The following is a 23,900-nucleotide window of genomic DNA, read 5'->3' as shown; positions in this document are numbered from 1 at the left end:
TGGGTTTCCCAGGTAGCACAGTAGTAAAGATTCCACCTACCAATGCAGGAGAAGCAGGAGATGTGGGTTTGATCCCTGGGTTGAGAAGATCCCCTGGAGTACGAAAGGACAACACACTTCAATATTCTTGCCAGGAAAATTCCAGAGGAGCTTGGTGGGCTACAGTCCATGGGGTCGAAAAGAGTCTGACACAACTGAGCATGCATGCATGCACCTGTTGTTCAGTTACTAAGTCATATCCCACTCTTTGTGACCCCATGGACTGCAGCACACCAGGCTCCTCTGTCCACTTTCTCCCAGAGTTTGCTCAGATTCATGTCCATTGAGTCAGTGATACTATCTATCTCATCCTCTGTTGCCCACTTCTTTTGCCTTCAATCTTTCCTAGCATCAGGGTCTTTTCTAACGAGTTAGCAATTTGCATCAGGTGGCCAGCGTCAGCATCAGTCCTTCCAATGAATATTCAGGGTTGATTTCTTTTAGGATTGACTGGTTTAATCTCCTTGCAGTCCAAGGGACTCTCAAAAGTCTGAGTGGGTTTCCACTTCCTTCTCCAAAGAATCTTCCCAACCCAGAGATGGAACCCATGTTTCCTGCATTGGCATTCTTTACTGCTGAGCCACCAGGGAAGCCCTTATGACTTTTAAGCAAGTTATATTTCATATACTGTATTTCATTCTAGATAAAAGGCTTATACTAATACATTCCTTCATTTAATTGAGGATCTTCTATGTGATGGCTCTTTCGCAGGGCCTATAGATAGAACAGTTAAACAAGCAAATAAAATCCTAGCAAAAGTCACTATTGCCGTGGAGGTTACATTCTAGTAAGAGATCAAACCAAGGTAAATAATTAAATATGTAAGTAGCAATAACTTCTAAGGATAAAAATAAAGTAGGGAAGGGAATATGAAATTTTAGGGAGAAGATGTTTAGAATAAAGAGCCCACTAAGGATATCAGTGTAGCTGGGATGAAATCATGGTGGATGAGGGGTGAGGGAAGAAAAAGGAGACGAGATGAAAGAGGTTAGAGGGAGGGGGCCAGATCATGACTTAGACGGGTCTTCTAAGTCATGGGAATCATTGGCTTTTCTTGAGTGAGACGCAAGGCTATCACCACTGGTGTCATCAGTACACTGTCATTTATTTTATTTGGCTGCACTAAGTCTTAGCTGCAGCATGTGGGATCTAGTTCCCTAACTGGGAATAGAACCCAGGCCCCCTGCACTGGGAGCATGGAGTTCCAGCCACTGGGCCACAAGAGAAGTCCCAGTACACTGTTATTTTAAGCGTTCTTGTTTGTATTCGAAAAATGTTAATTACTAAAATACTTGGTGTTTTATAAAAGAGAAGTAAAAAGAACACTATAAAAATTGTTTCGTGATTCTCATTCACTGTAGCAAGGATAATATTTCAAAAAGCAATGTGAACATTATTTTTTGTACTGTATTCTACATGTAATTTTATTTTAAATGAGTGTCTCGATTCAGTTAAATCTAATACCATGTAACTTTTCTTTTGACATCATGAGAACAAATGTAAAGTTATTAATACTTAGGCAAGTAATAGTCCTGTTTATAGTTGTTTGATAGTCAAATTTTAATTTTTTTAAGAATATTTTTAAAATACTCTTAAGGATGTGGCTTTCCCAGCAGAGGCCCAAGAGTTTGTGTTTTTAGGGAATCTACTTTTATACATTGAGGTTTTGTGGGATGTGATTTCTTCTTATGGTTTTCTTTGCTGGGCATTTGTTCAGAAGGAAATTAAACAGCTGTAGATATATATTTTAGAAATTTAAAAACAATACAAGACATGAAAACAACTTCCCTTCAAAATAAACAGAGCCTGGAAGAAAATTTTTTTTGAGAGGAATGAGTTATAAAACATATTCCTAAAAAACTTCCTTTGCAAAAAATTTTCTTCAAAAAAATATGAATTTGAATGCTATGTTAAATAAAATACTGAATGCATATACATATAAATATTAGTAAATTTGTTTTATTGTCAGAAAATGATATTGATATCAAGATCACATTCAATTGAAAGTAAGTAGAGCTTAAAAAAGAACCTTCCAAACCCACACATAAACATGACAAAGAAAAAAAATAGAGAAACAATCTACAAACACATCTGAACAGGTATTAAGTTGAAAACATTCAAATAAAGTGAAATTTCTAGAACATAAAAAATATTAGATTAGAAATACAAAAGATGCTAAACTGAATTAAGAAAATCATGTTTTAAAAAATGCTTTATGTCAGTTTTTTTTTCTCATTTTTTGTACTAAAATTTTTGCTAAAAATTATCTATATATAACTCTTCTTTTCCAAATATTTCTATAGATCTTAGAATATGATCATAATGTATCCTAAATCTCAGTAGAAAGGTTTGTAAATGATTCAGCCAAATCTGTAGAAGTCATTATAACCTGTCTCTGATGGTATATAATCTTCTCACTATACCATTTGGATATAGGGGAATCTAGGTCAGTGTGATAATGCCATGTATTAAATAGAATATTTAGAATATTATTCTAAATATTTCACTCATTTTAATATTATTTTCTGGAAAATTTTAGAGGATTTATATTTACCACAATTATCATCAATAATAATTCCTTATATCCTAGACAGCATTATAATTTTCAAATGTTTACACATTCTTTGATTTATTATTTAAATTCCTATTCATGGTACAAATATAATCAATAGTATTCCTTTGCCAACAAAGATCCATATAGTCAAAGCTATAGTTTTTTCAGTAGTCATATATGGATGTGAGAGTTGGGCCATAAAGAAGGCTGAGTGCCAAAGAATTGATGCTTTTGAACTGTGATGTTGGAGAAGACTCTCGAGAGTCCCTTGGACTGCAAGGGGATCAAACCACTGAGTCCTAAAGGAAATCAACACTGAATATTCATTGGAAGGACTGATGCTGAAGCTGAAGCTGAAGCTCTAATACTTTGGCCACCTAATGCAAAGAGCTGACTCATTAGAAAAGACCCTGATGCTTGGAAAGAGTGAAGGCAGGAGGAGGTGGGGACGACAGAGGATGAGATGGTTGGATGGCATTACTGGCTCAATGGACATGAGTTTGAGCAGGCCCTGGGAGATGGTGAAGGACAGGGAAGCCTAGCATGCTGCAGTCCACAGGGTCGAAAAGAGTCGGACACGACTGAGCGACTGAACAATAACAACTTTGTATGGTGACAGATGATAATTAGACTTAAAATGGTGATCATTTTGTAATGTATAACAATATCAAATCACTATGTTGTACTCCTGAAACAATATAATATTGTTAGTCAATTATCCTTAAATTTCTGAAAACTATGGGAAAAAAGACCAAAAAGCCTATGGATGTCAGGGAAAATTTTTTTTAAAAAGGGTGAAAAAAAATCATGAGTAAGGAAGTGGAAAAGTATTAGATGTAGGCAGGAGAACATATGAACAGAGAAATGATATTTAGGTAAATAATATTTACCTAAATTAATTTTGCTGAGTTTAGAGAAACAACACTCTTCTGTTTACAACTTCTTGTGTATGCTTTGTTATCTAGAATTAGACTTTTATTCTTGTGTCTAAGCCTGCATGAAATTGATTAAAAGGTATATTAGCTTTCTATCACTGCTCCCCTCAAATTATAGCATACCCAGTGGCTTCAAACAATATGAATGTATTATCTTATAGTTCCATAGTTCAAAAATCCAGTGGGGACTCACTGGGCTAAATCAGTGAGTCAGCAGAGATGCATTCTGTCCAGAAGCTCTAGGGGAGAATTTCTTTCTTTGCCTTTTCCAGCTTCCAAAAGTCACTCACATTCCTTGGCTCATGGCCCCTTTCCTCCATCTTCAAGGCCATCAATGTTGCATCTTTCTGGCCTTGCTTCTCTTGTCACATGTTTTCTCTGACTCTCTTTTCTTAAGCTTCCTTCATCTACTTTTAAGGATACTTGTGATCACATTGGGCCCACTTGGACAATCCAGAATAATATCCCATTTTAAGATCCTTGACTTAATCACTTGTGCCAAGTCCCTTTTGCCAAGTAAGGGAACATATTCATAGGTTTAGGGGATTAAGTTGCAGGCATCTTAGGGGGAGCACTGCTCTGCCTATCATAAATTTAATGTCTCATTCTCAGACCACAACCTACTATCTCTCCAATGTGTCCCCTTTCATACTGATTCGACAGCCCTTTAAGCCCCTTTGAGACCTTTACTTCTTTGAGTCTACTGCTTTTCTACTATTCCTTATTTCCTGTCTTTTCTTCACTCTTTATGAATCTAAATTTCCTGAGTTATCATTGCAATGCCTCCTGACCCACATCCTCTATTCCCTTACCCCTGTCTTATTACACTCACTTGGCAAAAACCCAACTCTGGTGAGTCCTACTCTCTCACTAATCTGTCCTTGTCCTTATATCGCTGAACATGGTCAGAGAAAAATAGCCTTGCTGACCCATCTCCAATTAAGGTCCATACTACAGGGAATTCCCTGGCAGTCAGTGGTTAAGACTTCCACTGCAGGGGCACAGATTCTATTGCTGGTCTGAGGACTAAAAAATCTTATGCCATGTGGGGTGGCCAAAAAATTTAAAAACAATTTTTTTTTGTTAAAAAAAGAAAGGTCCATATCGCAAAGCTCATATGTGCCCTTCAGTTCAGTTCAGTCACTCAGTCGTGTCCGACTCTTTGTGACCCCATGGAATTGTAGCATACCAGGCTTCCCTGTCCATCACCAACTCCTGGAGTTTACTCAAACTCGTGTCCAGTGAGTTGGTGATTCCATCCAACCATCTCATCCTCTGTTGTTCCCTTCTCCTCCCGCCTTCAGTCTTTCCCAGCATTAGGGTCTTTTCAAATGAGTCAGTTCTTCGCATCAGGTGGCCAAAGTATTGGCGCTTCAGCTTCAGCATCAGTCCTTCCGATTAATATACAGGACTGATTTCCTTTAGGATGGACTGGTTGGATCTCCTTGCAGTCCAAGGGACTCTCAAGAGTCTTCTCCAACACCACAGTTCAAAAGTATCAATTCTTTGGCACTCAGCTTTCTTTTAGGACTTCCCTGGTGGCTCAGACGGTAAAGCGTCTGTCTACAATGCGGGAGACCCGGGTTTGATCCCTGGGTCGGGAAGATCCCCTGGAGAAGGAAATGGCAATCCACTCCAGTACTATTGCCTGGAAAATCCCATAGATGGAGGAGCCTGGTAGGCTACAGTCCATGGGGTTGCAAAGAGTCAGACACGACTGAGCAACTTCACTTTCACTTTCAGCTTTCTTTATTGTCCGACTCTCACATCCAAACATGACTACTGGAAAAACCATAGCTTTGACTAGACAGACCTTTGTTTGCAAAGTAATGTGCTATCTAGGTTGGTCACAGCTTTTCCCCAAGGAACAAGCATCTTTTACTTTCATGGCTGCAATCACCATCTGCAGTGATTTTGGAGTCCCCAAAAATAAAGTCTGTCACTGTTTCCATTGTTTCCCCATCTGTTTGCCATGAAGTGATGGGACCGGATGCCATGATCTTAGTTTTCTGAATGTTGAGTTTTAAACTAACTTTTTCACTCTCCTCTTTCACTTTGATCAAGAGGCTCTTTAGTTCTTCTTCACTTTCTGCCATAAGGGTGGTGTCATCTGCATATCTGAGGTTATTGATATTTCTCCCGGCAATCTTGATTCCATCTTGTGCTTCCTCCAGCCCAGCGTTTCTCATTATGTACTTTGCATATAAGTTAAATAAGCAGGGTGACAATATACAGCCTTGACGTACTCCTTTCCCGATTTGGAATCAGTCTGTTGTTCCATGTCCAGTTCTAACTATTGCTTCTTGACCGGCATACAGATTTCTTAGGAGGCAGGTAAGATGGTCTAGTATTCCCATCTCTTGAAGAATTTTCCACAGTTTGTTGTGATCCACACAGTCAAAGGCTTTGGTGTAGTCAATAAAGCAGAAGTGGATGTTTTTCTGAAACTCATGCTTTTTCGATGATCCAATGGATGTCTGCAATTTGACCTCTGGTTCCTTTGCCTTTTCTAAATCCAGCTTCAACATCTGGAAGTTCACGGTTCACATACTATTGAAGCCTGGCTTGGAGGATTTTGAGCATTACTTTGCTAGCTTGTGAGATGAAATGTGCCCTTGCTGCTGCTGCTGCTGCTAAGTCGCTTCAGTCGTGTCCGACTCTGTGCGACCCCATAGACGGCTGCCCACCAGGTTCCCCCATCCCTGGGATTCTCCAGGCAAGAATACTGGAGTGGGTTGCCATTTCCTTCTCCAATGCATGAAAGTGAAAGGTGAAAGTGAAGTCGTGTCTGACTCTTAGAGACCCCATGGATTGCAGCCCACCAGGCTCCTCGGTCCATGGGATTCTCCAGGCAAGAGTACTGGAGTGGGGTGCCATTGCCTTCTCCAATGTGCCCTTAAAACCCACTATTTTCCTAGTCCATTCACTTTCTAGCTTCCCTAGAAGATACCTTCATCTGCTGAGTGAGTATGGCCCACCTGCCACCCAGCCTACCACCCATCCCATTTGGTGTCATAAAGTCCAGCTGATCTACCTCAAAATTTTTTTTATTTTAATTAATCTCTGACTCAGTAATTCCACCTCTAGGACCCTATCTTGAATAATTAGAGGGATGTCCAAATACATATATGTTCAAGGATGTTTATTGAAACAATATTTATAAAAACAGCCAATAATTCCCACAATAGAGACAGGTTTACAGAAAGTATGGGACAATCATACCATGGGCATTTTACAGTTATTCAAAATCATGTTTTTGCAGACTACTCAGTGATAGGGGAAAATGTGTATACCATATAGTTCAAGGTTAAAAATATTCAAGATGTCAAACTGTACACAGAGTAGGATTCAATAATTTGAAGTATGAATACATATAGATGCGTATATACATATACCACAAATTGAAAAATGACTAAAAAGTATGTATAAATTTAATGCTTGCTATTTTTATGCAAGGAGATTATGGGAGATTTTATTTTCTCATTCAGAGTTTTCTGTATTTTCCAGTTATCCTCAAATTATCAGGTAATGCTTTCACATTTAGAAAAATAATAAATAAATGTTAATAATAATAATATAAAAGTGAGATCAAAAGTGTTCCAAAAGATAGAAACATAAATACGGAATGTCTTTTTTTTTTTTTTTTCTTTTATAAATGGCTAAATCTTCCAGCTAAAAAGTTTTTATTTCCAGTAGAAGTAGTACTTGTAGTACTTGCATTCTTTCCTTGACTGGATTTGGATACAGGATCCACTGCAACGTATTTGATTTGGAAACCTCCTGCAGTCACTGAAGCATCACTTAGGAACTTCAATGTCATGACATTTCCTGGGGAGGAGGAAGATGCAGAAGAACCAAGATGTTACTTTCCTTCAATTTGGCTGACAGTTCAAAGACTCATCATTCTCATATGGAGAATATAAAAATTCATGATCAAGACTCCTAGAATTCAGAACTATATTTTCAAATTGTTGAGTCTGTAGTATCATTGCCAGGTGAAGCAAGGACTTCCAGATTTTTCCTGTGGCTCTCTAATCTGTCCTACAGGAAATTTTGTCTATTCTGTTTTAAAAGGTTTTCTTTGTAGAAGGAACATCCATAGAATTACAGGAGAACAGCAGGCAGTTCAAACCAGTGAGATATAAATGGGTTATTTACTAAATGATGGCAACAAACCTTGCATTTGTTAAGAAAAAGAAAAAAAGGAAAAAAAGCCACAAAGCTAGATCTCTCTTTTAAACAAAGCACTTAACTACATTTTACCTGCATTAAAGACCAACATGTACCAAAAAGAAAAAAGAAAAACTTCATTATATGAAATATGTAGGGATATTTTTCTTTTTCATGTGGGAAAAGCCTTCTTAATCCAAATCACAAATCCAGATTTCTTTGCAAAACCCCCATACACACTGAATGCTAATGTTTGGTTTTGTCAAGCACAGCTTTAAATGTCTTTCATCTTATTTTCCACAGTAACATGATGAAGTGCATACTATTAAAATAGTCATTTTATAAATGAAATTGAGGCACAGAGAGCCTGAGTAGCTTGCCCAAGGCCACAGGGTTTTAAATGGCAGAACCAGGTTTGAACCTAGAGTTCATGCTCTGGTCTACTGCACTCTTCTCAAACTTGGGAGAGCTGCTTAAATGAAAAAAAGAAATGTTTTCTTGTAGACTACTCAACTGGTTAAAATAAAAATGGGCACAGTGGGGCCTACTGCTAATTTGCTGGCATCTATCCACATCTATGGCTTCCCACATGGACAGTAATAAAGAATCCACCTATCAATGCAGGAGACACAAAGTTGTGGGTTTGATCCCTGGATCAGGAAGATTCCTTGAAGAAGGAAATGGCAACCCACTCCAGTATTCTTGCCTGGAAGATTCTATGAACAGAGGAGCCTGGCGGGCTACAGTCTGGGGATCGCTAAGAGTCAGACTCGACCGAACATACACACACGCACACCCCTAAGTGTATATTACTTGTGACCCCGAAATTTCACTTTTAGGAATTGACTCTTAAAAAAAATAGCACTAACAAGTAGAAGTATGAAAATATATAGGGGACTTCCCTGGTGGTTCAGTGCCTAAGACTCTGCACTCCCAATGCAGGGAGCCGGGGTTCAATCCCTTGTCAGGGAACTGTATCCTACATGCCACAACTAAGACCCAGCACAGACAAAGGAATAAATATATATTTTTAAATGTCTAGTGGAATGTTGACTAGCAAAAGACAAAAAAATCAGCAACAACTGCCTTCAGGATGTTAAATATTGGTGTATGACAAATTATGGCACCTATTAAGAGTCATTAAAAAGAACTCGAGTGATCTAAATATACAGGGCTTCCCAATTACACTGTGACTTTGAAGTAGCTCCATAGTCTCCATGTATGTAATGTTTGTTACAGGAAGACATCTGGAAAGATGGACACCACATAGTTGTCCAATGCCTTTCTTGGGTAGGGAGAGGTGAGAAGAGTGGGCACTTTCTTTTCTTATATACCTTTTATTAAAGTGGTACACGGAGAAGGCAATGGCACCCCACTCCAGTACTCTTGCCTGGAAAACCCCATGGATGGAGGAGCCAGGTGGGCTGCAGTCCATGGGGTCACTAAGAGTCGGACACGGCTGAGCGACTTCTCTTTCACCTTTCACTTTCATGCATTGGAGAAGGAAATGGCAACCCACTCCAGTGTTCTTGCCTGGAGAATCCCAGGGACGGGGCAGCCTGGTGGGCTGCCGTCTATGGGGTCACACAGAGTCGGACACGACTGAAGTGACTTAGCAGTAGCAAACTGGTACAACTATGGGTAGTTTTTAGTTTATTTTCTGTTTTTGTTTTTTAATATAAATATCCTGGGGTGAGTAAGCATATATTTAAGAAGAAAACTAGATTAAAATGTTAACAGCAGTATCTTGACTGAGAGGATAGTACTTTAAACTTATTTTATATATTCTTTTTCTATTACTCTGTATCAGTGTGTATTCTTCCTGCTGTTTTGCTAAATCTTTGGCATTTTATTTAATTATGTTCTTTCTGTTGATTTGTTTCTCTTTGAATAATAAATTGTGTGGGTTTTTCTTTTTTTAGTTTCTCGCAGTTGTGCCAGAAAAACACTGATTTGGTGTTACATTTGGAGTCTGTTTTAGACAAAATAAGAAAAATGTCAATTTTCAGGCTTCCTTTGGATTCTCCCTCTGTTTCACTTTTTTAAAAATAGAATTCTCACCCCCCTCCCGACTACCCTCCTACATCTCATAAAATGTCTTCTTTTAGTTTTCTGTTAACATGAAATATGTTCTCAAGTAAAGAATAAGAGATAAATAAAAAGTTTAAAAGATTACTCTTCCTAAGGAGATTGTGACATAGTAATGAATTAATAAACTTTAAGCATTAATCATTCCAGTACTGAACAAGAATTTCCATCTCTTGCAATGATTCATCAATGAAAATTGCAGGCACTGCAAAGCTAGGGTGTGGGACTAATTCAGCTTGTAGTATCTCAGTTTAAGGACTGTTTGGAAACTGCAATTCAATGTAGCTTTGGTGTTTTTAGCTGCAGAAGTATTGTGATAATTTTTTTTTTTTTTAATGTTTTGGAGGAAAACAAGCCAGAATGCGAATTACTGGTGTGAGTGATGAAAATAAAGAGAAAAATGAAGACATCGAAGAAAGTAAAAGTTCTTAGCCAGAAAGTAGCAGTTTGAGGCAACAGCAGTGGTATTGCTCATTGCGATAAATGTATGCTGCTCCTGGAACATTTCTTGGTGCACATTTCAAGGAACAGTCTCATAAAATAATTAGCAAGAGGAAAAAGATCTGGAAAACATTGCTCACTATAGTTAGTCTTTTAAGATTAACTATGCATAATTAGCATAGTAAAAGTTCTCTAATGTCTTCTAACAAAGAAACCTGTTTAACCCAATGTTTCCCCAATTTACCTGACCTTAGAGCCCTTTTATCATGTAATATCTATTAGAAACACCTAACAGATCTGTGATCTTCATAAGACTTCCTTGGGATTGCTGTACTAATGTGAAAATGCAATAAATACAATTTAAAATTTTTTTCAGTGATAAATGATATTTTTAACAACATGGCAAATTACTTCAATCCTTTATCGATGAAAACTTTGGGCCTTTTGTTACCACATTTTATGGGAATTATAAGATACAGCAGTATTTATGGATTTGCAGACCCAAGACTATTTCAGACTGCATGTCCTGCAAGTAACCAGAGACTACACACTTTTTAAGTTTAAATAGTTCTTTGCCTTTTGCAAGCTAGCAAGCCCTGTCTGTCTTCAGTTCTCAACTTTAAAAAGTTATGTAGTAATAACTGTTGGATCCTTCACTTTCAGTGACACTGAGAAAGCAAATCATAGTTTTGTTCCTCAATTTAGAGCCATTACCTGTACTAATGATGTCTTCTGGAAGCTCATCTCCACAGTATCTGAAAGAGAATTTTTAAAAAGGAGAGGTCACATGAATAATTATAATATAGCTCTTGCAAGTGACTAACTGATAATTGATGTACTTTAAATTTCTCCTAAGATGTGCGTGGGTGCGTGTGTGCTCAGTCGTACCTGACTCTTTGCAACCCCATGGACTATAACCCGCCAGGCTCCTCTGTCCATGGAAATTTTCCAGGCAAGAATACTGGAGTGGGATGCCATTGCCTACTCCAGTTCCTCTAAGTAATGGCTCTGCTGCTGCTAAGTCGCTTCAGTCGTGTCCAACTCTGTGCGACCCTATAGACGGCAGCCCACCAGGCTGCCCCGTCCCTGGGATTCTCCAGGCAAGAACATGGGAATGGGCTGCCATTTCCTTCTCCAATGCATGAAAGTGAAAAGTGAAAGTGAAGTCACTCAGTCGTGTCTGACTCCCAGCAACCCCATGGACCGCAGCCCACCAGGCTCCTCCGTCCATGGGACCGTCCAGGTGAGAGTACTGGAGTGGGGTGCCAGTAATGGCTCACTTTTCTATTCTACTTTATTTTTACTAGAATTTATAAGAGAGCCTGTGTGAGTGCTAAGTTGCTTCAGTATGTCTCACTCTGTGTGACCGGATGGACTGTAGCCCACCAGGCTCCTCTGTCCATGGGATTCTCCCGGCAAGAATACTGAAGTGGGTTGCCATGCATTCCTCCAGGGAATTTTCCCGACCCTGGGATTGAACCCAAGTCTCTTACATCTCCTGCACTGGCAGGCAGGTTCTTTACCACTAGAGCTACCTGGAAAGCCCTTGTAAGAGAGAAGAGAGGCTAAAATATTGTTTGAAATAGACTTCTTGCAGTATTGAGATTCTTAGGAAAGAATTTGTGGCATTTCTACTCTGTGTGTCTACAAAGTTTTTGTGTGGTAAACAATTTGAATCTATTTGGGAAATTTTAAAAATTTGTTTCTGATTAATCTCATGAAGTTTTCTTCACAGTTAAAGAAGAATGGGGGTGTGACTGATTTAAAAAGGAAAAAATTACGTTGGACCTTATAAGATGATGTGATTTTTATCTGAATCATGGCTTGAAAGGAATTCCCTTGCACATAATTATATAGAAAGTAAGGGTTTTTGTTAGTTTCTAATGAAAAAGTAGTTTATTCCAGAGAAGGAGAAAGTCTATCATAAAGGTAAATCACACAATATAATCCAATAAATAACAAATTAGCCTGTAGCTTAAAAGTCATTTTATCTAGAACTGTAATTGATTTCTGAAACTAGATTTAGAATAAAAATGTTATCTTAAGTCCCAAGGTAGGAGGTCCGTTCTTTCAAAAAAGACTTTGTTCTTAAGTCCTCAGATCCTACTTCTAGTCTTCTTCAAACTATTTTTTAAAACTATTTGTATTTCTTTCCATAGTAGTAGTCTCAGCTAAAGAACAAAACAACAGCAAAAAAACACTTTCCATCCAAAAACTGCTATTCATTTATGCAAGAAATGCCTTTCTTTGTCTTTCTACTTAAGTTACAGATTTCAAAGTCAATAAAAAGATATTGTCTATTATTTTAAATTATCCCCACTACTATTTTCTTTCATTAAATTACTACCATGGGTAATAGAGAATTTATAACCAATAATCCATTGATGATAGATATTTAAAATACACACTAAGTGGGGACCTGAATATATAAAACACCTAACTGTGCTCTCTTTAATTTATAATATTTCATACAATGTTGCAAAATTTGTATTGTAAAATGTAAACTATATTAAAGATACTGGGTGAGAACACGCACCAAAAATATTGTGTCCCAGGATGTTGAAAAACCAGGAGAGAAATACTGAGGAAAGGAACATTTGTTTTTTCATGGCAAAGAAAGCTATTTTTAAGAAGATACCCACTGTATAATTAGCTGAACTGTATGAGAGAAGGGGCTCTAGAGTACTTGTTTAGCCTGTATCCTTAATGCTTAGTACAGTGCTTTGTACACAGAAAAAAGGCAACAATTACTGAATTTAGGTTGACAGAAATCAGAACACTTAAAAACCCCAACAAATTTCCCATCCTACATATCTTCTTTCTCCTGTTAGTCAGATCTTGAGGTCTGCCTAAATAGAATATTTAACTGTTACAACTTAGCAAATCAAAAAGTAGCTATCACTATTTTAATCATAAGTAGAGGTAGCAGCTGACTATGGCTTGTTAGGACTAACAGTGGAAAGAAAAATCTTCGTTAGGAAAGTTAGGAAAGGAAAGAATGTTGCAGGGGAATAGATAAACTGGAAAATCAATATTGTAGGGGAGGGGCAGTTGGGGGGAAATTAAAGAAGCATCATGCAAAATATCAGATGTTCGTTAGCTTCCTGTATGGAGAAGCAACACATACCTTCCCACAAAGCCGTGGACATCATCGTAACTGTCATATACTTCAACATAGTCAGCCAAGCAAGCTGGGTCATCTTCAAGGTCAAAGTCCAAAAAACTCAGGTGAATGCGCTGACCATACTTGAGTCTAATGTGCCAGTAGCAGATTTGGTTATCATCATACTCATTTGGGAAGCCTGGAGATTTAAAAATTCTCTTTGGATCTGTAAACACACCACCACACTCCTTTGCTGAAATGAGAAAAGAAAAAATAAAGCATTTAAAAAGATGATTCCTACTTTAAAAAGATATTCATTTCTTAGTGTCCATCTATTTAGTACTTTTTATGAAATAAAAATAAAGACATGAATAAATATATAGCCTCCATAGTATATTGTGTGTAATTGTAGCTGAAGAATAACTATTTTTTTTGTTAATAGTTGCTAAATTCTCAAAAATAAACATAGACCACTTGTGATTTTTTTAAAAAAAGTAAAGTAGCAAAAAGAAATAATTGTGCTCCTGTTTACATTTCTTGCTCTGTTCACATTTTAAGCATAGAGCACACATCTTAAGTGCACACTTAAATGTGTTTTGACAAATCTTGATACATATACCTACCTGTATTGCCAACATATACGTACTTCACCAACATATATCTATATCACCAGCTATGACAGGGATTTTGTCCTGTGGTGTCACCACTGTGTCTTCAGGGACTTGAACACTTAGAATAATGCATCCAATAAATTCTGTTTGGAAAATCCTTATAAAGACCACTAGGGAACTTGAAGGTCATTCTAATCCAGTTAAAAGGAAGAATTTATAATCATTCTATACTCCTTTTACTGGTTTAAATTAGCAACTTAATTCTAATACGATTTGAGGATTTGGTGGAGATATCTCTGTTGATTTTTTCAAGTCATTTACCATTTCATAGATTTCTGTCATGTCCCATAACCTCTTATAAGAGCGAACAATCTCTACCAGAACAGTAATTTTGCAGTATGACCTAGAAGGAAAGCTATAGAAGGGTCCCAGCTCATTTTAATTCCATATCAACTAAATGTCTAGTGTCTTAAAAAAAAGATGGAAACTGGAAATTCAAAAATAATCTGAGTGGTGGTGTGAAGGTGGTGACTTTGGTAGTATTCAAAGATATTTTTATTGTATCAATTAGAAGCTTTTTACAAGAATATTCTTCTTTAAAATAACTATGATAAAAAATTGTGCTAGAATCCCTAACACCATAGAGGTTAAGGAGCTTGTGTCTCCAGGGCAGAATAGGCTCTTAGAAAGGCCAGGGAGTGACAAGGAAGGTCAGCAACCTAGTCTGAGCTCGGTGACCAGTCTGTACCTCAGTGTCTTCATTGATAAAATAAATGTAGTCATGCCTCTTCTGTTACCTCCCTCACAGCACTATTCTGAGGATAAATATAGAGGATAGCTTAATGGTATTATGCTAAGTGTAAGCTATTCATATTGTTATTAAATATTATAAAATATATAGTGTTTATGTGCACATAAGGGGCTTCCCTGGTGGCTCAGATGGTAAAGAATCTGCCTGTAATGCAGGACACCCAGGTTGGATCCCTGGGTTGGTAAGATTCCCCTGGAGAAGGGAATGGCTACCCACTCCAATATTCTTGCTGGAGAATTCCACGGACAGAGGAGCCTGGTGGGCTACACAGTCCATAGAGTCTCAAAGAGTCAGACGTGACTGAGTGACTAACAATTGTCTACTTTGGGAGTGATTTTTCCTGTCCCATAGCATCCTACATTTACATATATATAATATCTATATATAAATAATATTTACATATATATATATTCTGTACACATTTTCCCAGAGTGAAAAGTATTTAGCCTCTATGAGAAATAAATACAACTTACAAAAATTTGTAAGTTAATTTGGCATTCTTATAAAAGAGCAATGAAATGTACAGAATCCTAGGAGACTTGTTCTTACTCAATTCTCAGCTTACTTTTAGATTCAGTGACATGCTGATTATTTAGGATGTGGTTAACCTGAAGGGGACAGGGGGCCGCCTGAACTAGCAATGGGAGAAACACAGTTCACTGAAAAATGATTGAAATGAAAAAAAAAATCATAACAGTATCAGGAAAATAATGATTATTAATTAATCAATATCTCCAAGTTAGAGTAAGAAGAGAAACGCCTGTATAAGTATATTTAAGGAAAAGGGGGAGTTCCCTGGTGGCCTAGCGGTTTGGATTCTGGGCGTTCACTTCCTTGGCCTGGGTTCAATCCCTGGTTGGGGAACTGAGATCCTGCAAGCAGTGCAGCACAACCAAAAAAAAAAAAAAAAAAAAGGAAGAGAAGAGGGGAGAGAGAGGAAAAGGAGGAATATAAATTATAAACAGTGACTAAATATAGGACTAAATGTTGTATGTGTGCTTGCGTGCTCAGTTGTATCCAACTGTTTGTGACCCCATGGACTGTAGCTAGCCAGGGTCCTCTGTCCATGGAATTTCCCAGGCAAGAATACTGGAGTGGGTTGCCATTTCCTACTCCATAAATGTAGTATAGTCCGGGCTTAATGCATGTCAAAGTGGTTTGAAAGAGTCTATATGAATGCACTGTAAGTATTTATTCATATTTTGTCTCAAGTGAGAGTAGGTGATAGCTCTAGACAAAATTCTTTTCTACCAGAGTACATATTATTTTGAGATATAGGTTAGCTACAAATGTGAGAAACTGTTCTCCAATGACTAATATTATTAAACAGTAACAAATTCTATAATACTATGCTAGAACTTCACTGTAACTCTCCTACTGTGCTACAGACTTTCTCATAAAGTAGATCCAAATGGGATACCACCTGAGGATATTTATGATCATAAATGTAGGAAATAGTTTGTGACATGTTGTAACAGTTTGTAATATTATCCTGGGGGAAATAAATCCCCAAACAGTCTACTTTTTCTCTAAGAGCGTGGAGCAAGAATTACTCTTCATAGTAATTATGATGAGTTAATTTTCTCTTTAAAGTTTTCCTGACTACAATCAACCATGGAAAAAGAATATGAATAAAACATATACTATATAATAATAACTAGAATATCCAGTATATATTCATTAAAAAAAAACACAGAGTGGGAGTTGCTTAGTTTGGAAGTTTAAGAGTTTATATACAAAAAGAAATTAGGAAAAACAATTTGTTTATTCTGTCTCCTTTTTCTCATTCTATTAAAAAGATAACTTTGAACAGTTAACATTTTGTAGTATTATACTACTTCATGCTGCTGCTGCTGCTAAGTCGCTTCAGTCGTGTCTGACTCTGTGCGACCCCATAGACAGCAGCCCCCCAGGTCCCGCCGTCCCTGGGATTCTTCGGGCAAGAACACTGGAGTGGGTTGCCATTTCCTCCTCCAATGCATGAAAGTGAAAAGTGAAAGTGAAGTCACTCAGTTTTAGCTAATTCACTGTGATAAGTTTATAATCTGCTTTTTTTTTTTTTTTCTTTGTGCACAGGAAGTTCCCTGGCACAGAAAACTAAATTTGAGATCTCACTTGCCTACTAATTATCAGCTGTCTGATCTGGGGAAAGTACTTAAGTTCTTGAACTTTCGGTTTCCTGAATTCTAAAATGAGTATAACAACTCCTTGAAGAGTTGTGAACATTAAGTGACAGTGTGGATGAAGGGACATAAGTCAGTGTTTGGCACAACATAATCGTTCAATAAATGGTAGTTGTTATTAATAATTATCATTACTGGGGACTTCCCTGGTGGTCAAGTACTTAAGAGTCTGGCTTGCAGTACAGGGCCCACAGGTTTGAGCCCTGGCTGGTGAACCAAGATCCCACATGCCATGGGGCAGCTGAGCCTACACGCTGCAACTAAGACCTGATGCAGCCAAATGTACATTTAAAAACTTTTTAAAATTATCGTCATTAAATTGATTTGTCTCTAGAAAAAGAAGACATTTCTTTTTCATAACATGTAACTGTTTTTGTATAGTATAAAATTACTGTTTTCCACAAACCATGTGGGTTGTAGCAATATGCATCCCATCTTTCACTTCTATTGAGACGGATTCCGTAATCGATAATACCAGTTTTTCCAAATCCACAGTTGGGCCCTGGCTTCACAATAGGGTATCCAACTCTGCCCTTGGCCATCCACCCAGCAGCACAGACATGAAATCCTGCAAGAGAATGGAAGGGTAATGGCTTAATTTGTATGTTCCCTCAGCTGAGCAAAGGTCATCTCAACCAAGATGGCCCCTCCCAACAGGGACAGTGTCTTAACTGCCGAAATCCAGTTCATATATAAGGGGAAAAACGGTTTTCTTAAAAAATAAAGCTTAAACACATATAAAAGTTCTTATAACATCTGACTTTTACTAGAAAATGACATCTTGGCAAAAAAAAAAAAGATGGGCTAAGAAATAATGATACCATGGATATGAGAACAATCCAATTTCAGAGCTGGCTTCTTATCACAAATAACCCTACTAGTGCCATGAGATAACTAAAATTATCACCAATACTGAAAAAAATTTTTTCAAATGATTGTGTCTCTTTCAGTATCAATTAAGATATTGCTAATATTTTTAAAAATTTGAATAAAGATAAAAGTACTCAACATTTCAAACAAAGCCTCAGCCCTGTTTTCCTTGCTCAGCTTTGGAGGCTCTTTTAATATTTGCCAATGCCATTCAAGAACGATTTGACTACAAGTCCCTGGTGGCTAGTAATGGCTCTGGCTTTTGCATGTATCATTCCAGTTACTGTGTCACACACAGCCCTGTGGGTATAGTCTGAGCCGTCATCTGGGGAAGACTCTGGGCCATTTTTGAAAACTCCTTCATTTTTGTCTTGGGTAATATAAAATATTTTCATGAGCTTTGCCAGGTATGTTCCTGTAAGCAAAGGGATTTCTTTAATGGAGAAGATAATTCTGAATGGAGGTGGCCTTTTGGATTCTCCTGAAAGTCCAGGAGAGACAGTAGCAGCCCCCTCACTCTCTCCCAATCCCTAGCTTTTATTATAAAGAAGCAAACAGTATTTGTTAATTACTGAGTTTTCACCAGGTGTCCTGACATCATCTTCCCAGTATCTTTCATCTGGTGCTTTACAACTCTTTTCCTCATGGCTTTTGATCCTAAAATACAAATGTATTCTCCCACTTAATGTTAAAAAAGAAAAGGAAAAACTTGAAAAAAAATCACTAAATTCACTGTTTCTTCTACCAAGTGAATTTCTCTGTAAGATTCAACATAATAACATCATTTAACAGCTGAGGAAACCCACAGAGATCAAGAAAAGATAAAATGGTATAATATTAAAAATGAATAGCAATGGCTTAGAATTAATGAGGAAATTAAATGATATCGAGATGATATCTTCATTTTCTTTTGACTTTAATTTATTTGCTCTGAATGGGAGGTGACCCCAACTCAGTTGCTTGTTTTAGAAACTGTCCACCATCTAGCTCTAGGCAGAGAAAATGGGAGAAGCCAGAGGAACTATTAGAAGAGGTGGAGAAGTAAGTCTTACTAAGTGGTTGCAGGAAAGGTGGAAAAACTTTTTTTCCAAGGGTGAAAAAGAAGGAATATTATATTCAAAGCAGTTACCAATTTTTCTGGCTGCCTCTAACTGCTTGTAGGTGGCAAGATGGCCACCTTCATATTCACACACCGCCTTCGCTTCTGCATAGGTGAGCTTGTATTTGCCGGACCGTGCTTCCCTGTGGTAGACGCCTGCTGCTTGTTCTGTGAATTCACAAAATGTCGTAAATGCACTGTTATCCATTCTTGTTGAACAAGGGGAAAATTTGTGGCCTCATCTGGAAGATTACATCAGCTATTGTTCCTGCCAAAGGGTTCCCTGGGTCGGCTGCCTTGAGTGGCTGAGTTTTCATTGTTAGAAAGCTTTGGGAAACATTTTGAATGAGGGGAATTTTGGGGGGATACAGAGAGAAACTCGAGACTAAGTTATGTTTTTGAACTGAGAGCCTGAAATAAAGTTTTAATACAGCATTGTATTTCTGCACTATCCAAAGGTGATAAAGTTTTAACTTGTTTTTTTTGGCTTTGTTTTAAAAACTTGGAAAGGTAAACACTAGGAAAAGAAAAGGAATGAAAATTGGCTCATAAATGAAGGAGAAAAATAAGCCAAAATATCCATTTGAGAGAAATGAGTAATGCAATGTCGTTGAGAATTTAGTAAACAAATAAAAAACAGAGAAACAGTTTGAAAGAATCCAAAGGCACCAAATAGTGCATTAAAGAAAAGAAAAATAGATATAACTACAGCTGAGAAAAAGTGGAACACACCTGACTACCAGTTCCTAAGTTCTTTACCTGGTTTGTCTTTTTTTAGTTCCCGTTTGTTCCCAGCACATTTTAGATGGTATTAAGTCTTACGTGAGCTGTCTCCTAGTAGATCACTGTTAAAATTGATTGTTTTGAGTTTGGAGTGCATTTTGCCATAGAAACAATGTGAAAAGATTCCCAGGACAATAATCATAACATAGCTCTAATAGTTCTGTGTAGACTATCAAGATTATTGTTAAGTCTTTTACCCCGACCTGTGTAATCAGACACCATTAAGACCATTTCCAACAAGAATTTATATTTCTAGCCTTGCAGCAAGATATGAATCCAGCAGTATTAGAAATACTGTTCCTTACTCTCTACCCAAAGCTGAAGTTGACAATGTCAGTTTAATAGGAGAAGCTGCTTGGCATTTTCCCTGCTTTTCTATACTCATGAGATCCTGCTCTTATAGCTTATATGGTAAAAGCCTATCACACATACACAGTGCCTTAGTCTGATACTTAGAGGTCAGAAAACACAAGGAACATCAAAGTCATTTGCCCTTTTGAGAGTTACCTACTTTCCAAGTGTCCTTCATAGGTAAAGCTTCATTGACTCAACTTTTACCAGTTTCCAATGTAGCTGTTTTAAGAATTTACCATGAGGTACTTTGCTAGGTTCTGGGGAATCAAGCCCTGTTCTTAAGCAACTTGGGCACTAATGGGCAAGGCAAGTGCATCTATTTTGAAGTACAGGGATACTGAGGCTTTTAGTAGAGAAGAGGGACATGTAGTACTTACTAATATATGTGATGGAGATGATTGTTACTTTTTAAAAATGTTAGAATTGTATTTGTTCTCTAAAAGATCTTTATTTGAAAAAAAATTATTTTGTCTGCCCAGATTTCTCAAACTAAAATTTCCTGTATATTTTACTCCCCAAATAAAAATCTAATGTATTAGAAACAAGACAGCAAGGTAAGTCCCACATCACCAAATGAAGACTTAAGTATAGTTTCAGCTTACCCAGAAATGGAATCTTAAACCAGTCAGTCAGAAGACTCCTGATCATCACTAGTTAGATCATCTGCCTGATAGACCGCTGCTATCCCCTAAAGGAATGTAACTTAGCCATCAAAAGCCTACTTTTTTGCTAGTAAAACTTCCTTATGCCTGCTCCTTTCTGCCTATGAAAGTTTTGCATTTTGTACCACTCCTTGGAGCTCCTTCTGTTAAATTGGATGCTGCTGAATTCAAATGGATTGTTGCTCAGATAAACTCCAAATTTTAAGTATGCCTCAGTTTTTCTTTTAACAGAGGTTTGGAGGGGAAAAAAATAAGCAGAAAGATTAAAAAAATAATTTAAGTTTTCTTCCCAGTAGTTTTTCTTAAAACTTTGGTACCTCTTGAAGCTTGTCTAGTAATAAGATAGTAACAAATAGCAGCGATGTCTATATTATAATTTTTAATTGATTAAATGATACTAATATTCCACATTGCTCCTGAAAGAGACCCAAACTTCCTATTATCTTGCCTTATGAACAAGTTGAGAACTCTTGACATGTGTACTTGAATATTTTAAGCACAGATTTATTTTAAAATATTTCTTAATTCAGAATTTATACTACTAAAATGGTCCTTTGAATAATGAGTCTTAATCTAAAGAGTTTCACCTTTCAGAAGAAGTAATAATTTATTAATTTTTCTAGTTGTCATTCATTAAAATTGAAAATCTGCTTAACCAATAATTTCCTTTTCCTTTTATTAATAGTAAGTGGTAACAGTAGCAGGTTGGCTCTGATTTCTACTTCTGGTTCTGTGATAGACCAGTTGTGTGACCTTGTATAAATTACTGCTTGAACCTCAGTTTCTTCATTGATCAAATGGGACTAATGATAGTTATTTTTTGGAATATACAAACCATGAAACCTATAAGCATTGCTTCTGGATCCTAGTAGGAGCTCATGATAATGTTACTTTTCCCTTCTCCTTTTTCAGATTCAAAACAGTGTTTAAAAGGAATTGCTTATTTGTACATTTTTAAATTTTCCATTTAAACTAGTTGGAGTCACTTGTCCTTATGTGTCTTAAAATTTACTATCTAAGAAATTAGAGTATACAGGAGTTAAAAATAAACCTTAGGGTCCCTTACTTCAGACTTCTCATTTTACCAGCATGGAACTGAGACCAAGAATTTTAAGTGCTTATTCTAGATAGTTGCTAGCAGATTCCTGCCTTATAATTCAACTCTCTTCCCCCTCTAAACAGTTTTCTAATACTACATTGATCTAACCAACTATAAACAGTTTATGCCAGGCTGACTGGTCAATAATTTGTCCCACTTTGAAGCAATATGCAATCACTCCAGGCCACAGATGTGCAGCATACTATTAACAAATATTTGGGTTTGCTTCCCTCTACCTCTGGGACAGAATTCTATTGTCCAGGTTTCTATTTTGGTGATATACAACATCACTTAAAAAAAAAAAAAAACAACCCCAAACTACATTTTACTTCATCATTAGAGAATTTGACAGAATTTCAGTTTATCCGTTTGGGTTCAACTCTTACTAGCTTTATGAGCCTCTTTTTCATTTCTGACAAATAGGTGTATGTTTCCCAAGTTCAATGGTGTGTAATGAAAATAAACAGAAAGACTTGCTCATTCCTCTAGTAAATTCCAGACCCCATCTTGGCCAAATGGATTGCTCTGTTCAGCATGAAAGTAGTTCGCTGGCTCAAGCTGAAAAAAGAGGCAGTAAGGCTGTGCATTGCAAATTGAGCTTTTTAATGAAATCCGCATGGCTGTAGTTATTACCAGAAAGAAATACGCTGAAAGGGAAGATATTCTACAACTCTGTGCCGCTTAGCAAGCATAAAATCAAGATCTAGGTTAATTTTGCTTTCTTTTTATTTCTTTGTTTTATATAAGGATCTGTCGATTCTCTTCTTGAGCAATTCAAATTCACCATCAGATACAACAGTGAACATAAAGCAATAATAATCTGTATCATGAGAATTAAAACATTGTTTAGAGTACTCTATGGAGCATTTGGGGTTTTATCTATTTAGTTTTTTTCTTTTGGTCTATTGTTTATATTCTCAGTTAGGCCTATGTCATTTCCTTACATTTAACAAAACAAAACAAAACAACAAAAAAACTTTACTTGTCTAACAGAAGAGGTAGTAAAGTATTTAAATGGCTAGCTCAAACAAAAGAAATCAAGTGATAAGAATGCATTCAGAAATACAAGCTTTTTTCATTTTTTCTATATTACAAGATGGCTTTGTAAAACTAGTTGAAAGATGTTTGGAAAAACGTGAGCTATACTACAGGTCAGAGTACACAGAGCAGTGATTGTAAAATTATTTTATATTCTAATTTACCTGTTATAATTCTCTTATGGTTACCTGTTATGAAATCTGACTGCAAATGCATTGAAATAAGAACAAAATAATGTATTAGTAACTTTATTTTGTTAAAGACACTTTCCCCATTATACTACCACACCTGCTTTGAAAATTTTAAAGGGCATATTCATATGGGCTATAAATATTAACCTCTATTTTCTACTCAACAGTTCACTTTATAAAAAGCTATTCTAAAATTTTAGAAGGCAGGAGCACTTAAAAAAGAGTTGATATATACACTCCATCAGCTGTTTTTCCCAAACAATTTTCTTAGAAAACATCAGCCTTAACTAGAAGAGAAAAATTTACAGCTTTGATTCACTTCTGTATGAATTCAAAGAAGTGATTTCCCCAGCAAGAAGCTCATGAGTGAAGTTTCTTACCAAGCCATATGGAGTTATGAAAAATTCCATTCTTGAATCCCCATCCGTGAGCCTCTTCCCATAGCAGGACAAATAAGTAAATTAAGATGATCATATCTCAGTCGTAGAGAAGGAATGTCCTGTTAAGGGCTGCTTGGGATAAATTCTCAGAGCAGAGGCTGAAATGTGCCTGAAACATCTGGTTTCCACATCTTTAAATGTGTTTTTTTTTTTTTTTTTCAGCTGTGAGGTCAGCAAGCGCCCTCCAATGGCATTTTCTGCTGTAGAGTTACACAATTAACTCACTGTCTGAGGCAAATCCTCTGACTCATTTGCATTGGCAACTCAAACTAAGGATATAGAACGATCATCTACATTTTAAAATTCACTTACTTAGAAAGGGGATCATTTATTCTGTCTGTCACGGACACTCTTCTGTTACAAAGTTCTCTATAACTTGGTGCAGATTCAGCAGTGGTTTCAAAAAACAAAAGAGATTTTAAGAGAAAC

At 36.9% G+C, this 23,900-nt stretch overlaps 1 protein-coding gene across 2 annotated transcripts; it reads right to left on the bottom strand.

The window, feature by feature from the left end:
• Positions 1-6,655: 6,655 nt before the first annotated feature.
• Positions 6,656-23,604, bottom strand: TNFAIP6 (TNF alpha induced protein 6). 2 transcript variants are annotated; one of them, XM_086352897.1, is made up of 6 exons: positions 23,412-23,604; positions 18,935-19,072; positions 17,342-17,503; positions 13,355-13,583; positions 10,942-10,982; positions 6,656-7,356 (listed from the first exon to the last, which is right to left on the bottom strand). In XM_086352897.1, exons 1-6 carry the CDS (start codon positions 23,503-23,505, stop codon positions 7,178-7,180), a joined length of 843 nt encoding a protein of 280 aa, XP_086209023.1. In that variant the 5' UTR covers positions 23,506-23,604; the 3' UTR covers positions 6,656-7,177. The 2 variants fall into 2 exon arrangements, with proteins under 2 accessions (XP_086209023.1, XP_086209033.1); XM_086352907.1 differs by lacking the exon at positions 10,942-10,982 and having other exon boundaries at positions 23,412-23,597.
• Between the last annotated feature and the right edge of the window lie 296 nt (positions 23,605-23,900).

Source organism: Bos grunniens, chromosome 2 (assembly GCF_055505025.1).
Source record: "Bos grunniens cultivar Pamir isolate PY7600 chromosome 2, Bosgru_T2T1.0, whole genome shotgun sequence".
Taxonomy (NCBI): Eukaryota; Metazoa; Chordata; class Mammalia; order Artiodactyla; family Bovidae; genus Bos; species Bos grunniens.
This window is presented reverse-complemented; position numbering and strand designations above follow the sequence as displayed.